At 41.7% G+C, this 17,113-nt stretch overlaps 1 protein-coding gene across 1 annotated transcript in view; it reads left to right on the forward strand.

Moving 5' to 3' along the window:
- The window catches only part of plxnd1 (plexin D1), an 81,930-nt gene that overhangs the window by 53,329 nt on the left and 11,488 nt on the right, over positions 1-17,113 (forward strand). Inside the window, exons 19-28 of the mRNA XM_054783065.1 lie at positions 1,859-2,005; positions 5,419-5,533; positions 6,431-6,538; positions 8,328-8,440; positions 9,348-9,452; positions 10,327-10,457; positions 13,801-13,999; positions 14,114-14,260; positions 14,381-14,537; positions 14,907-15,010. Of these exons, the coding sequence (XP_054639040.1) occupies positions 1,859-2,005; positions 5,419-5,533; positions 6,431-6,538; positions 8,328-8,440; positions 9,348-9,452; positions 10,327-10,457; positions 13,801-13,999; positions 14,114-14,260; positions 14,381-14,537; positions 14,907-15,010 (1,326 nt within the window). The remainder of the gene's footprint in view (positions 1-1,858; positions 2,006-5,418; positions 5,534-6,430; positions 6,539-8,327; positions 8,441-9,347; positions 9,453-10,326; positions 10,458-13,800; positions 14,000-14,113; positions 14,261-14,380; positions 14,538-14,906; positions 15,011-17,113) is intronic.

Raw genomic sequence — 17,113 nt, forward strand, 5'->3', positions numbered from 1 at the left:
TACAATTCCATCCAAATTGGCTCTCACTTTTGTTATTTTGGCCTTCTTCCCTGTTGGTAATCCCATCATTATAGTCGCCAAGTTAATTGCTGAGAAATGTGGAATAAAGAGAAATGCCTAGAAACACAAACAGTAACACAATCAAAGCCTCACATTGGCCACTTGGCTGTGGAGAAAGCACAGTGACAATTGTTTTTAATTTTCACTTCATTATCAGATCATTTAACAAAAGACAAAAACATATATGACTTGAAGTGCCTGTAAGGCTTGATTTTACATTTCGAACTCTATACACAAAGGAACACTGTGGGGCTTGTTTGAATAGAACTCTGAGAGAGTGAGAAACAAAAATGCAATCTGTTCATGCAAGCCTATGGGACTGCGATGGCAAAAAAAAAATGTAGCAAAAAAACTATCATTATACTGTATGCTTCTTGCTGTGGATTTAACTGCCAATATTGGGATTTAGACCCTGTCTGTTTGTGTTTCTCATCTTGCTCCATGATTGTTTCCCAGATCTCATTGATCCCCTATAAGAGCCAAAGCTGAAACTAACACAGTGATTGTCTGTTCGAAATTGTTAGATATTATTACACTTTCAGACACATTGTAGAATTTGAAGTATTGTTATCTTGAGCACCAATCATTTTGACTGCTGCACCAAAACTACCTCCGCATTTGCAACTTTGTCTCAGTTATTTCCAAATAAATCCACCCTGTGAGACTCGCTTCTTAGTGTTACAGAAATTCAGAACAGCTCTATTATTAGCAGGATTACTCAAAAACTTGAAGCTCTTATAAACCCCCTCCCTCTGGTGGATTATGTACTCTATTATGGACCCTTTTCCACCAAATGGCCAGGAACTTTTAGTTCCGGGTAAGCACAGTTCCTGGAACTAAAAAGTTCCTGTGGCACATGGTACTTTTTGACTCGCATTGGGGTCAAAAGAAATTGGCCGAAATATGTGTGTATATATGTGTGTGTGTGTGTGTGTGTGTGTGTGTGTGTGTGTGTGTATACTGTATATACTATATATATATATATATATAGAAAGAGAGAGAGAGAGACAGAGAGAGAGAGAGAGAGAGAGAGAGAGCGTGGGATACGTACTTCAAACATCTGAGGATGCTTTGTATAAGAAAATAATGACCACCTAAAAAAAAATACGTTCAATTTTACAGTTTTTTTACTGAATAAGACACCTATAATGTACATCAATAAAGGATGTGGCATTTACAATATGAACTATGAAGCTGATACCCAAACTGATAACTTCCTGCTCCTCGAGACCGATACCAAGAAACGAAACGATGATTTGGGCACTTATCAGAACAATATATGATAAATGATTATCTTGTATGAAAAAAATGCAAAAGTGGCCACTTTCAAGAGTAAATTGTGGATGATGGCAAAATTCCAAAAATAGTGCAGTTTTCTGTTAAGGCTGTTGAAAATTTGATGCAGATTTGTGTTAGTGACACATTTGGAAGGAATGTTGATAGACACAGAAGGTGGACTTGAGGGCGGCTTATAGATAGAAATTGCTATGTCGCTTTTTCCAAAGGCTCCAAGAACGTTATTTTGGGTAGGCGCAGGGTCGCTTGTCAGCAGATTTGCTTGTATAGACTGGGCCGTCCTAGTGAGAGAGTCGGCGAGATTGTTTGCTGCTTTAAGAAGAACTTCAACCCAGACTTGATGGACGTTTTGTGGCTTCCCCTGCATGACAGCTGTGTGACAAGCCTGCCACAGCTCACTTAGTAGTGCATGAACCACCGTGTTATCTCACCCTGTTTGAGACCCCCTACCATCTCTTAACTCTCATGGACTGACAGCTGTTTGTGTTCCTTCCTGTCTCAGAAAGGGCCCAGCGATCTGGAGCTGATGCCAGACGAATACTCTGTGATGATTGGCCCGTATCCCTGTAACATCACCTTCCATAATGACCAGCTATTCCACTGCACCATCAGTGGCCTACTACCCCGTGAGAGAGAGATGCCCGTCACTGTGAGTATGCAAGCAAGTAGAACACATGCAAACACACTCTGGAATTTAAAAATACTGCTGGGTCATTTAACAGGGTCACCCATCTTCTTGTAGATAAAATAACATAGACGAGGAGACACAGTAACATAGACCATGCATACTTTCATCTCGCAAAGTAGCTCATTATTTGTTCAGATGTCCAAAAAACATTTTCTAAATATTTTTCAGCAAATCCAGTATAAATGAGGGCCATAATGTGTTAAAATATCCGTGTGCAAATCTGGGAATTGTAGTCCTCTCAAGGCAGTGGGACTACAACGGATGGAAGTATCTTTCTGAAGTTTTGAGCCAAATCCTCTTCTTCCGCTTCCAGGGATTATTTCCCTATATGCAAGCAAGTTCCTTATTTATTTTGAATCATGTGTGACATGCTCAAGAATCACACAGGGATTATTTTTTTTATGTCATGACGAGAATATCCAAACTCTATACTGTATAGTACATTTTACCCAATATCTAGCTCAAGTTGCCGGTTTTAAGCTCTTTAATGCTGAGGAATGGGCATCATCAAATTCTTTTTTTTTTTATTTGAAACTGTACTGTACTATTTATTAGGCACTGAGTGAAATGCAGCATAAGCCCTGGAACTTCAGAAATCATCCGAAATTTTAATCATTATATTTATAATACTGATAATAGTAGATTTTGACATTATGTCATTACATTCATTATAACCTTTAAACATTTTTAATCATTATATTTGTCAGTTTTTGCTGATTGGCTGGTTTTAAACATGTTTTTACTGACTCATCATGAACCATTAACCATGTTCTCAAATACGGTTCCTTGCCCTATGAAAGATAAATAGATGTGGGATGTTTTCCAGGCAAAAATGTTACAGGTTGCAAGCTGTATGTTCCCTATGATCTGGAGATGTGACTTCAGTTGCAAACCCAAAGAGACCTAATTGGCCAAATGTAATGTCACCCACCCACAGTGATAATACAGTATGTCATACATGAACACCCAGAGAATCATTACACATGCTTGGCTTATTGCAGCTTTTAATCAGTTTCCCCTTTATCTCTTTAATCCCTTATCAATCTGCCATTTTTAGCAAAACAATTTGTCAATAAGACACAATCGGCTTATGGTGGCACGCAGGTCGTGTTGTTCAGCGTTCCCACTCCTCACTGGTGTGTTTGTTTTGTCTCATGGCTGTCTGTCGTACAATTAGTCTTAATCAAGATGTAGCCAAGTCTGTTGCTGTCCTGATAAAAGCAGAAATTCCTGTCCCTGCTGTTTGCTTTCCTCCACCCTACTCTGTTTCTATGGGGCCTTACTATGAGGGAAAGTATTCATCAATATTTAAATAAGAGCCTGAATGTGAGTGGTTTGCTGAAAAAACTCTGAAACATATGTCAGTCTGTCACTAGAGAGCTACTGCAAAACCCATTTGCCCTTTCTCACACAGAAATAGAAGGAAAGGCTTTTTTTATGTAATTGTTTTGTTCCGTGCATGTTTGCTGCTCCGCCACCACTACTGTGTCCTCCACCATTGTCTGAGAATAAACACTGGCAATTAGTAAAGACACAAAGAGAGGTCATGGGTCAAATGAAATACCATACCATCAAGTGGTGGCCTCTTCAAAGTGCATGAGAGCAGTGAAGATGACATTTGACATGAACATAATCACGGGGTGCGGTGAGTGTTATTCTCCTTTGTGTCGGCATATTTGAATAAATGTATACATGTTTGCTTGGTGCATTGCTTGTGGCCTTTCTGTGTTTCTTCACTCACTTTCCAGTGCTAGATCTATTTTTACAAGCCTGCGTTTAGCTTGACTCTGAAGTGCAGCCGAGCCGCACAAGTAGACGAGGGCATATGTACGTCTCGTACCCCGAGCGAAACAAGAACATGGAACAATGGCATTTTACTCTCCATTACACCCGAACTGGATGGTGCAGGCTCTGCAAGAAGGCGCTAGCTCTTTCTTGTACTGCAAATAAATGCCCGCATCGTGAAGATGGGGGAAGCCCAGAGTGAGGAAAACCAGTGTAAAAGGGATTTGGTGTGAGGATTGGAGGCTTTTTATCTCTTTTTATGAATGTTCAGATTGGCTGGGGAGAGGGAAGGATGTAAGGAGGGACAACAGAGATCCTGCTGACTCCTCAGAAGGCAGAAGTGAAAGTCCTTTTCTTGTCACATCTGGGTTAGGCTGAGCCATGTGACTCCTGCTCCATGCAGCCAGGCCATTTTTCAGATCTGCACTTTTTAATGTTTCCTCTCTGCACCTGTGTTGTAACAATTGATTTGTGGGTGCAGCTGTGCATTTGTGCAAGAATCACATATTTTTGTCCCCATTCATGATTGCTCAAGTACCAATTATTAGCACATTTAGTTGGAACTTGTGAGTTAATGTACACATAAATCCTTAGCCTTCCTTTTGCACAAATTGTAATAATCTAAATGTCTTCTTTATTTAATCGTGGTCGCGTTGGCAATACTGCTAAAAAATCACAATCCTGTCAAAACATTTCTTGTTTTTATTTGATGATTTTTGTATAAGCCTGTTGTTGGTCTTCGTCTTTTTTGACATTGTCAATTGTGGGGTTTTTTGTGTTTGATTGGGAGCATGCTTGTTTTTTTCTTTTTTGAACAACAAATGTTTCCCCACAGGGACAGTAAATTTAGCATATACGTAAATCCATGTCATAAGCTGCCATTGTGCTGTAATACTGTCAACTGACTGATGAGAAAAGGCAAGAGGGAAAACATATTAGATCTGCCCCCTTAATTTAATGTGACACTTTGTCATATTGTCAGTAAAAAAAAAAATGTTTCTCTGTGAGCCACAATGAGTCTTTTAACCAAGCTATGATCAAACCCCCTCAGCTGTTTAAATATCAAGTGCAAAATCCTAAATGAGTTAGGCGTATCATTGAAAGAGGGACAAAACTTGTGGACACTTTTGAAAAGCTCTGTTCTTTTTGACATGAATCTGCGGGCCTGACAGTCATTAGGATTATTTTTATCATTGCTTTACACCTCTAATGATCACATGAGAGGCTCATGACCTCTAAAAAAACATAGATATTGTACGTTCAAACTATTACACAGGATATTATGAAAGCATGGCATTAGATTGTTATGTTTTGTTTTTTAAAAGCCTGCGGCGTCTGTGGTTGACATACGACTGAATATCTGACAGTTCGGTTGCTCGGAAGTTTGTTGATCCTCCAACACAAATGTACTGAAATCACATCAAGAATTTCACTGATTTACCTCTGCATGAAATGGTTTCTGCAACTTGCCCATACTAAATAATATCGCTCCACTGTCTTTGATGTGTAGCCAGTTGGCTTTTTCGGTTTGTAATCCTGCAGACAAGCACTCATCTCCATGCATTTACACTCTTTTTGTCTCTTTCCAGGTACAAGTGGGTAACTATCGGCACACCATTGCCAAAGTTCAGCTTGCTGGCAGCGAGCTGGCCATCGTGGTGTCCATTGTGGTGTGCTGCGTCCTGCTGCTGCTCTGCACTGTGGGTAGGTCGTCAGCAGCAGCAATAGATAATCCAGATGTGGCGCACACAAACACACTTTATGGATTTTAGTTTCCTGCGCTTGCTTGATCCGTCTTCAGGGCCCATAGCACAAAGACATCATTGTTTGTTACCACATGGTTTTAGAAGGTAGCTTAATTTACCCTATCTGACCAAATATGTCATTCATTTAAATATAGTAAGTAACATTTATGTATATAGCTGAACATCAACATAAAATAAACACCGTAACAACTCCCAACGTACTGTACATGCAGCAGATACCTCCAGTTGCCTACATTGCCAACATTCAAACGTACCTCTAGCAATATATCCTCTTTCTTCTTTCCGTACGCCAACGTAACACATTAGTTATATTTGTTGTTAGCTAATGATAGCAAATGACTAAATTTAGCTACTAATGATAGCTATCATTGCTTGTGTAAACTATCATAACAACAACATGACTGCAAATTGTTGGTGGCCTCTCTGAGACTGCTTTTTTGTGTGTACACGTGCTACGGACATGTACATGAATACCAGCAGCCGTGAGTGCCACTTATTTTATTCTGGCTGAACAAATGTTTTCCACATGCTAGCTGGACATGGCGATGTTATGTTTTTGGGTTTCAAAAAATGTAGTTTGAATCGAGTAGCATATATATATATACAATATACAATATATACAAATATAAAAACAATACATTAAAAAATAACATAAATATATAATATAAATAATAGAATAATATAAAATAAAAAGTACAAAATTGTCACACGAACATACTTTTCACAATGGCCCTGTATAACATTCCTTCCCTTATTTCTTGTACTATTTTTTGTACAACTGTCAATCTGGAGATTGAAATGTATCTGAACTGTTTTCTTCTCATGTCTGTTTCAGCCCTTGTTGTTTACTGCACAAAGAGCCGAAGGGCAGAACGCTACTGGCAGAAAACCTTACTCCAAATGGAAGAGATGGAGTCCCAGATCAGAGAGGAGATCCGTAAAGGTGTGCTCAATGCACACACTTACACGCACACACACACACTTCTATTTCACCAGTGTTCAGACCTCAAATTATGTTTTGTGTCAGTTTACAAGAAAAAAAGAGCGAGGAGGGTAGACAGAAATATCGACCACCTTTGTTTGTGTTGTTTTGTGCACTTCTGCTTGTGTTTGTTGGAGGAGTCTTTCCTGTTCAAAATGTGATGCTGATACATCTGTTGACAGATTTGTGCCTAGTAAGCATGACTCATAAAACCCAGCGCCTGACAAGTGATCAGTCACATGCAGTCACAGTGATTTCGCCACATCGCCTCTTCAGTAGCGTGGCCTCCACATGCATGCATGTGCGCCCGTTTCGGTCTGTGCGTGTGTTTCTAGGGCATGCGAGTAATTTTTTGTGAAGGCCACTCCATGTATGAGCAGCCAGATTTATGGCTTAGAGATGGGGGGTGGATAGAGGGAGAGAAATGGAGGGAGAAATCAATCGGTGTAGGAGTCAAGGCAGCAAGTGGGAGGAAAAGCAGAAGTGTAGAAGGAGGGGGAGAAGAGGAGGAGAAGTTACTTGGTCGGTGGACGCAGATTGATTTGTGACCTATTTGAGAGTGAGTGTCCACAACAAGTGGGGAGACACACATGTCTGCTGAGACAAAAGAGAAAAACGGAAGAATAGGGAGTAAAGGAAGATGGGAAATTAACATGTTCCAGCTTACAGGAAGGGGAGGTTTGGTATTTGTGCCTTCTGGGGCTAATCAGGAGTTGAGGGTGTGAACTGACTTGCGCTTAAGAGCACATTAGTGAGCGGCAGGCTAGATAACGCAGGAGAATGCTTTTTCTAAATCCCCCAGGTCTTGTTTTTCTGTCTTTCCATGCAAACACAGTCTGAAGAAAGCAGCATTGTAACCCAAATATGTCTCACGTGGTGCGGCAGGAAGGGCTCTGTACTGTAGAGATCAGCAACTCTGATTAGAGCAGGACATTATCTTCTCTTATAACACACTATCATTGCAATTGCTCAACATGCTGGAACATGACATTTCCACTGCAGGTCACCTTGAGCATGAACACCCTTATGAGAAGAGATTTGAATGCTGTGGTTCATTTTTGCCAATCCTGTGTTAAAATGTCATCTGCTAAAATGGGGTCTGTTTTTATGGATCTCACCAGCTCTTGAGAATTTGGCGGACCAATTTCTGTTGGAAAAAATAAAAAGGTTGAAAACAAGCTGAAGAGCTAGCCTGTCTAGTTGTAAGCATGAACTGATGAAGCCTGCTCCGGTGAGAGGTCAAACATTCTAGACAACCTGAACAGTCCAGTTGCAGACAAGAGCACTCAGTGGAGCCCAAACCCCTGCTAAGGTCCAGCAATAATGTCAGGTAATGGGAGATTCATAGATAAGTTTCGAAAGCACTGCATTCTTATTGAAGATGTGTAATACTGTGCGCTAGAGAAAACAGCGTCGGAAAACACATGAGCCTCTTCTGCTGTGTGTATATTTAGGACAGTGTAATTTTGGCTGCACTCCTGTAGGTGACAGCTTCCAAACAACTGAAGGAAAGTTTTCACAATGATAAATAAAACATTTCATGTGTCCACCATGCAAATCCTCTCCCAAATGTAATGCTTTTTTTGATCTTAGTCACACACTGCCTCAAAGTGTTTTGGAAATCAAATAAGAGACGCTTGCTGACGCTTGCTGGTAGCAAACAAGCACACATACACATTTTAAAAACCTATAACCTGCAGTGTCGTATTGATGTTTTTAAATTGGAAAACATTTTTATTTGTCCTTTCAGGCTTTGCAGAGTTGCAGACAGACATGACGGACTTGACCAAGGAACTCAATCGCAGCCAGGGCATTCCATTCCTGGAGTATAAACAGTTCGTCACGCGCACGTTCTTCCCAAAGGTGGGAATCACAATTTATCTCTTCTATCTGATTTCTAGAGACACGATCATTTTTTTTCTGCTGCTGCTGAGCTAATCTGTTCTCCCTACATGTCCCATTTCATACTCCCTGCCTCTTGGAATATGCAGGAAAATTCACCTTGGGGCTTTAAATGCACAGTAGGTGTAGCAAAATGTCGCATAAATTGGCACCCTGGTGGAGAGTTAATGCGTTCGCTATAGGTAAGCATTTTTCTGACGTGTGATCCACCCTGAAGGGGTCCATCAGTGCGTGGGTATTTTTCCACAAATTCACAGGCGCACAACTCAGCAGGCTTTATCTTGCAACCACAGGCATGGACTTTCAAGGAGACAGAACAATGGCGGGCACTGAGACAAGGGAACTTTTCTCTCTGATTTCTCAAATCACAGTCAACTCACATGCCCACGTTCCTCTCCCAGTGTGCAGGTGATTGCAGCCATGTTGAGTCACTACATTGGACACTGGTGTGGCTCCAAGTACGAACCTAAATTCACGTCTTTCGTCTGTGATTTTCCACCTACACGACCCTTGTGACACTCTCGTTTCTTCACAAGACTAGAAGTCTACATTTCTGACACGGAAGCCAAATGTAGCAGTCTTAAAATGACAGACAGATCTGAACGGCCGCCACTTGGCCCCCTGTCAGTTTGTCTCTAAAACCATTAAGTCTGGGGATGTTTGGTGTCATCGTGTCATGTTACCTTTTCATCCTCACCCAGAGTCCATTCCAGGGCCTCTCCGCATAACTCTGCCCTTTGGTTCCGGTCTTGATTTACCAGAAAATTCTTAAGGCCGCCTCTTTTTCTGTGGACTGTCCTCTCATAGTCCTGTAATTATGATTGCAGCTGACTTTGTTTTTAAAGCTCTCTCTCTCTGTGTTTTTCAGATGTGCTCTGATTACGAGAGAAGCCTGATCCAGCCCGCCTATGAGTATGATTCAATGGGCCCTCGAGCGCTGCCAGAGACCCACCCGCTGCTGCAGGACTGGCAGGTGAGGGGTTAAGCCATTAAGAAGTTTGCTTGCGCACTCTTCTGTCAGGCTGCCTTGATTTGGGTCCTTATTCATTCCGCACTTTTTCAACTGGGTCACACAGAACCTTAATAAGGCTCTACCGTGGGATTGTTGATGAGAAGTAAAAAAAAAAAAAGCATATTGTGCATTTTGTTCTTGTGCGCTTGTGTGTGTAATTAATGCTTAATACATGTTCTGCCTGCACACCAGATCTGTAAAAAACTCGTACTTAGTAGATTTTGAACAGCTGAACAGTTGGAGTCTCATGGAAATTTGTATTGTTTTGTGAGTGCATGTGATGAAGGGCCAGACAGGAGGCAACCGTTTAAAGAAGGTGGGGAGCATGCACTTTCACATTTCCCTCTGCATGCTGAAAGTGAGAGCACGTATGTGTGTGCACATTACCAGAGAAAGTAACAATCCTGAGCTAGTTTTGGGGTCGGCAGCCGGAGGGGGAGCCTGTCTAACTGTGATGAAGTGCCCTGGATCCGCATCGTCTTCCCAGGAAGTGTTTCCAGGTAGCAGCAAATAAATCTCACAGGCGAGCATTTATCTTAATGGACAACTCTGTTCTCCTTCTGTCAGCGTGCAAACTGCACCATATGGTTGCAGTCCAGAGGGAAGACTTTGTCACACTGCTGCGTAGTCACACCCATTGATAGACCAGACTCATTAAGTCGACTCTGCACATTTAGGGACTGGTGCGTGAGCTAGGAAAAGCTATGAAGATGAGGAGGCAAGAACTGGGTGCACACTTGAGACTTGATGAAGAGAATGAACTAGATGATGAAAAATCAGCAGGTGTACCAGGGGTCAGTAGTGAAATAATAATTTTCCACCCTTTTGCCATCAGGCCACCAACCCGACCAGACCCAACGTAGAGGAGGGCATCACTTTGTTCGCCACCCTTCTCAATAACAAGCACTTCCTGATCACCTTCGTCCATGCCTTGGAGCAGCAGAAAGACTTTGCTGTACGAGACAGGTAACCATCTTTGTTACTTTTAGTTTAGGCCATTCACTAAACATTAAAAAACAAAATGTGGTTATTGCGACTAAACCAGCTCTTTTAGTAGTTGATACAAAGTGGACTACAGAGACAAAGACTACACTGGCCTGCCATACATTTACAGTGGTGAGAAAAAGTGTTTGCCTCCTTCCTGATTTCTTATTTTTTGCATTTTTGTCACACTTGTTCCAAATCATCAAACAAATTAAAATATTCGGCAATGACAACTCAACTGAACCCAAAGTATAGTTTTTAAATGATACTTTTTATTGTTAAGGGAGAAAAAAAATCTAAACCTACATGGCCCTGTGTGAAAAAGTGATAGCCCCGTTAAATCATAACTGAACTGAACTTAATTGAGCTCTGTCAGTCTGGAAAAGTTTATAAAGCCATTTCTAAAGCTTTGGGACTCCAGCGAACCACAGTGCCATTATCAACAAATGGCGAAAACATGGAACAGTGGTGAACCTTCCCACTAGTGGCCAGCCAACCAAAATTACCCCAAGAGCGCAGCGATGACATCCAAGAAGTCACAAAAGACCTACAACAACATCCAAAGAACTGCAGGTCTCACTTGCGTCAGTTAAGGTCAGTGTTTGTGACTCTGGGCAAAAATGGCCTGCATGGCAGAGTTCCAAGACGAAAACCACTGCTGAACAAAAAGACCGTTAAGGCTCGTCTCAATTTTGCCAGAAAACATCTTGTTGATCCCCAAGACCGTTGGGAAAATACTCTGTGGTCTGACGAGACAAAGTCTGAACTTTTTGGAAGGTGTGTGTCCTGTTACATCTGGCATAAAAGTAACTCTACATTTCAGAAAAAGAACATCATACCAACAGTAAAATATGGTGGTGGTAGTGTGATGGTTCGAGGCTGTTTTGCAGCTTCAGGACCTTGAACACTCGCTGTGAATGGAACCATGAATTCTACTGTCTACTAAAAAATCTTGAAGGAGGATGTCTGGCCATCTGTTTGTGACCTCAAGTTGAAACCAACTTGGCTTCTGCAGCAGGACAATGATCCAAAACACACCAACAAGTCCACCTTTGAATGGACAAAAAAACAAAATGAAGACTTTGGAGTGGCCTAGTCAAAGTTCTGACCTGAATCCTTTTGAGATGCTGTGGCATGACCTTAAAAATGTCAAAAAATAAGAGCGTCTCCTGTCCTGCGCTCTTATTTTGGCGGGCTGTGCCTTCTCCGGAGAGGAAGAGGCAGCCGCTTCACGCCTCGTGACAGCGCAGCTGCGGTCAATTAACATTAGTGGCCAGCTAAAAAGCCAGCTCCGTCGAATGTGCAGCGCTCGTTCATTGTTGCTATTGTTACCCTTGTTCCTGCTGTACCTCGTGTCCTTACCGGTGTTGTCACTTAGAAGAATTTACTTACCTTGATTCTACCTTTCGTATTGTTTTCCACAGAGCCTTTTTCTCTGTCGCTTATGTTTTGCTGCTATGAGTACCTGCACTTGCATTATTAAAGACTCTTTACTTTTGCACACCACCGCCTCATCTCTGCATACTGGGGGTCAAGCACTCAACAGCCTCAACTCGTGCCTGACGTATCATGACAAAAAAGGCGCTTCATGCTGGAAAACCCTCTGATGTGGCTGAATTCAAACAATTCTACAAAGATGAGTGGGCTAAAATTCTTCCACAGCGCTGTAAGAGACTCATTCCAAGTTATTGCAAACGTTTGATTGCAGTTGTTGCTGCTAAGGGTGGCCCAACCAGTGAGTAGATTTAGAGGGCAATCACATTTTCACACTGGGACATGTAGGTTTGGATATTTTTTTATCATTTAAAAATAAAAAGTTTAATTTAAAAACTGCATTTTGTGTTCAGTTGTGTTGTCACTGACTAATATTTAAATTTGTTTGATGATCTGAAACTTTTAAGTGTGACAAACATGCAAAAAAAAAAAAGAAATCAGGAAGGGGGTAAACACTTTTTCACACCACTGTGTGTTAAGTGTGGTTATTGCGGGAATTATTTCCCACACAGCGGCAGAATCAGAAAGCAACGCAGTCTTTGCAACTAAACCAGCTCTTTAGTAGTTCAAACAAAGTGGTTTGAATGTAAGACTACACTGACCGGCCATACATTTATGTACACTTGCACAATACAGGGTTATTTAAAAAGAATGAACTGATTTCATGGGACACATTGCTTCAGTTCTCAAGCATTATCATGTAATGAGTCAATGACCATTTAAAAGAGGACTTTTCTCAGTTTTGAATGGCTGCCACTGCTACGCTGTAGTTGCATCATTCCTCCGGCAGTGTTGGTCGGAAGGGAGCCCAAGACCTTGCTCTTTGCTCTTGGCCTGCAAGACCTCACCGTGTGTGATTTTTTTTTCTTGTGGGGATATGTAAAAGATCTCGTTTATGCTCCACCGCTGCCCACTAACCTCGACGGCCTTAAACATCGAATAACAACAGCAATCAACTCAGTGGATCGTGATATGGTGATAGGCATCTGGGAGGAATTCTCTTCTCGCATTGATGTTGCCCATGCTGCAGGTGGTGGCCACATTGAATTCTTGTAAGACAAGAAATAAAACTTGGTTGTGAGTAGAATATTTGAGACTTGGCTGGAGTTTTCTATTGCTTTTCCTTAATAAAATATTGCATAATGAAATTGGTGCATTTTTTAAATAACCCTGTACAATGAGATCCAATACAAATAAATGCCTTTTTTTCCTGCATTGACTTTTTATTGACAGGGGGACAATATGTTTGTTGTTGTGGTTGTAGTTTGGACTGGTGGAGAACTGCACTGCCTCATACTCAAACCTGATTCATGTAACATGTACTTATGTTTATATAGTAGTTTACCACAAGTGAGGCAGTCACATTGGATTATACATTATACTTTATTGTGAAAACCTTGACAGTGAGGACCTCTGTAGCTGCTGCACCAGACAAACACAACATCAGTAGATGCTGCAGCCTTCTATTAATGTGGTATGTCCTAAGAGCAGACAGTCATTGTGCATCTTCAGGAAGAAATTCCAGAGGCAAGACTACATGCATGTCAGCTCAGCGTCAGCATTTTTTTAATGATGTAGCTTATTTCTGCTGCATATGGGGGTCTTTGTAAAGGAAATCCCCAGCACTTGTGGTTTAGCCATCCAAACACTCCGTGCATTAGAGCGGGTCCTTGAGGCACCTCTTCTTCAATCACATATTCAGGCAGGGATGACAGACAGCTTTGTTATTGTTTTAGTAATGCAGCTGTTTTCAAATCTCCACTGACCTCAGACGGGCATGTTTGCAAGTTTTAACTCATCACTCGTCCTCTTGTGTTTTCTCACCACATAGATGCAGTCTGGCATCCCTGCTCACCATCGCCCTCCATGGCAAGCTGGAGTACTACACTAGTATTATGAAAGATCTGCTGGTGGACCTCATTGATGCTTCAGCCTCCAAGAACCCCAAGTTGATGCTGCGCCGCACTGAGTCTGTCGTGGAGAAAATGCTGACCAACTGGATGTCTATCTGCATGTACAGCTACCTCAAGGTGAAGACAAAATTGTTCTGTGGAGTGCTCTGCCAACTTTGACGTGGTTGACAACCAAAATATCTCTAATCGTTTCATCTCGCTAATACCCCACTGTTCTTGTTCATTCTTCAGGAAACAGTGGGTGAGCCCTTCTTCCTCCTGCTGTGTGCAATCAAGCAGCAGATCAACAAGGGCTCCATTGATGCCATCACAGGGAAAGCACGCTACACTCTCAACGAGGAGTGGCTGCTTCGCGAGAATATTGAAGCTAAGCCACAGGTCGGCTACCTCTCATTAACTCACTCTGACATTTAAGGGCCCACAAATGGTCACTGAAAAGAGGTTTATGAAATGAAAACGTATGTTTTATAACGTATTGTTCTTTGTTTGTTTTTGTAGAACATCAACGTGTCCTTTCAGGGTTGTGGCATGGACTCGCTATCTGTCAGGGTTATGAATACGGACACCATCTGCCAAGTGAAGGAGAAAATCATAGAAGCCTTTTATAAAAACCTGCCATTCTCCCAGTGGCCACGAGCAGAGGACGTCGACCTGGGTAAGACCACCGTCTTTCTGATTATTGCTTTCATTCTTCCCCCTCCCCAGCACATCAGAGATTTGACAGTCTCCTTTACAAAAGGTCAATTCCTCTCATGAAGCTCCACGAACCTGGGGCTGCAATAAAATATATGACAGGATGCATTGAGGATATTGTACAGTCATAATCACAAGAATTATTGCATCCAAAAGGCTGTGCAGCCTGCAGTGCTGATTTGATTAATGTCCCAACAGTATTTCTATGGGCCGTGACATCCAGAGTCACAACACGGCTGTCCTCTGTCTCATCTCTCTCTTTTTTAATCTAGACAGAGATTCTCTCATTCCTTTCACCTGATTTCAGCACTCTCATCTTTTGCCCCTTCAGAGTGGTTTGACTCTGGAAGCAACAGCAAACTTCTGCAGGACCTGGATAACTCCTCCGTGATGGAGGATGGGCGAAAGAAACTCAACACAGTCTTCCATTACAAGGTGTGTGGTGCATGTGTGTGTGTGTGCGTGTGAGTGTGTTTGCATGTATGCCTCTGTGTCACGATGCACCTGATATTGTAACAGCATCAGTGAGGAAGAAGGTGAGAACTCTGTGTAAAAGGTGTTCCTGGCTGCCTTGTTTGACTGTGGAGATGTTAGTGCATTTGTTTGCATTTGCAGAGCAACTGGAGCTGTCATATTAAAATTCTGCCCTTACAATGTTTGTCTAATAAATGACAATTTGGCTCAGTAAATTTGCAAGCTAAATATATAAGTGATACGTTCCATTTTTGGTGAAGTAACTAATCACCTGGTTAAGGGATGTGACCAAGTACAGCATGTTTATAGTTGAACTTCCTCATGCCAAATGTTGTACAATATTTATTAAAACATTTGACTGGTGGAACATCAACCTCAGGGGTCACCAACACGGTGCCCGCGGGTACCAGGTCGCCCCTAAGGACCACATGAGTCGCCCGCCAGCCTGTTTTAAAAATAGCTCAAATAGCGCCACTTACCAATGAGCTGCATCAAATTTTTTCGGGTTGCTATTCTTGTTTAAATCACACTTACATGTAAACTGGAAGTGACAATATATATTAAAAAAACACTTTAAAAAATGTTTAATATAAATTACCTGACCTAGTATAGTTCAACGGTCAGTATTGTGTGCATGACCAAAATGTAGCGTTTGTGGAGATCATACAAACATGGTGGGAACAAGCTAGCGGGTGAAAATGAGCAGATGACTGAACCCCAAATAGATGGCAGAAAAAAGAAAGAAAACATATAGTTTTCACGATGAATGGGAGTTAGAGTTTTCTTTTTTTACGGCACAATGTGGAGAGACATTTCACATCGTGTCACACGGGGTACAATGCTAACTACCCACAGGGAAGCGCCCGGAAAGAGCCCAAAGCTGCAGCTTTGTGCAAACGGCAATCTTTTTCACAAGACTGTTTAAAAACTCCCAAAAAGCAACCGACTCCTCATTTAGAGCTACGCAACTCTTGATTAAGAAAAAGAACGTCTTTTCATACGGGGATGTTGTCAAAGCAGCAATGATGCTAATTGCTAACACCGTACTTGAAGACGAGCAATATGGAACGGATCTAATCTCCACTCTCTCCCGTGTTCAACTGGGAGCAACGACAATGGTAAGAAGAGTGTCAGCGATGTTTATGATTTATTATTTGTACAAACATGGTGCAAAGTAATTCATGATTTGTGAAAAAATTTTAGTGGCTAGTGAAAATGGGTCATTGTGATTTCGTATAACTGTTTTCAATTTGAAAAACACTTGCACTTAGAGAAAATACCGAAATAAAGTGTTGAATATTGATATTTATCTGTTTCTTTTGTTAGTAAATCATTATTTATATTTATTGTGAGAAATCATTACCATAATCAGTGTCTTCCCATAGATGAATATCATGAATTATTCATAATAACATATAGTTAAAGGTAAATTGAGCAAATTGGCTATTTCAGAAGTTTGTATCAAACTAGTAGCCCTTAATTTGCATTAATCAGTACCCAAGTAAGTAGCTCTCAGTTTCAAAAAGGTTGGTGACCCCTGATCTACAGTACGTATTCATACAAAATAGCCATTTATGCATATCATACTTACTATACATAAGCAGCCAACTGGAGCTAGTGGATTGTAATCTGTTAAACAGACATAAAATCCAACTTTTTAATACAGTAATAGTCATTTTCATTTCATTTTTTTATAGTAATGTTACATTGAGGTACTATTAGGGTGAGGAGCTCGGTCATCTGTCATCTGGGAGGGGCTCAGAGTAGAGCCGCTGCTTTGTCACAGTTGAGGTGGCTTGGGCATCTAGTCCGGATGCCTCCCGAACTCCTCCCTGGTGAGGTGTTCCGGGCATGCCCAGCCGGGAGAAGGCCCCAGGGCAGACCTAGGACAAGCTGGAGCTATTATGTCTCGCAGAGAACGCCTTGGTGTTCTCTCGGTGGAACTGGAGGGGCTGGCCGGGGTTGGGAGTCTGAACTTCCCACTAACACTGCTGCCCCCATCACCCGGATCCAGGACGAAAAGCGGTTTGAGGTTGCTTCCTGGAGGGAGTTTTTCCTTGCCTC

This window comes from Dunckerocampus dactyliophorus, chromosome 1 (assembly GCF_027744805.1).
Source record: "Dunckerocampus dactyliophorus isolate RoL2022-P2 chromosome 1, RoL_Ddac_1.1, whole genome shotgun sequence".
NCBI lineage: Eukaryota > Metazoa > Chordata > Actinopteri > Syngnathiformes > Syngnathidae > Dunckerocampus > Dunckerocampus dactyliophorus.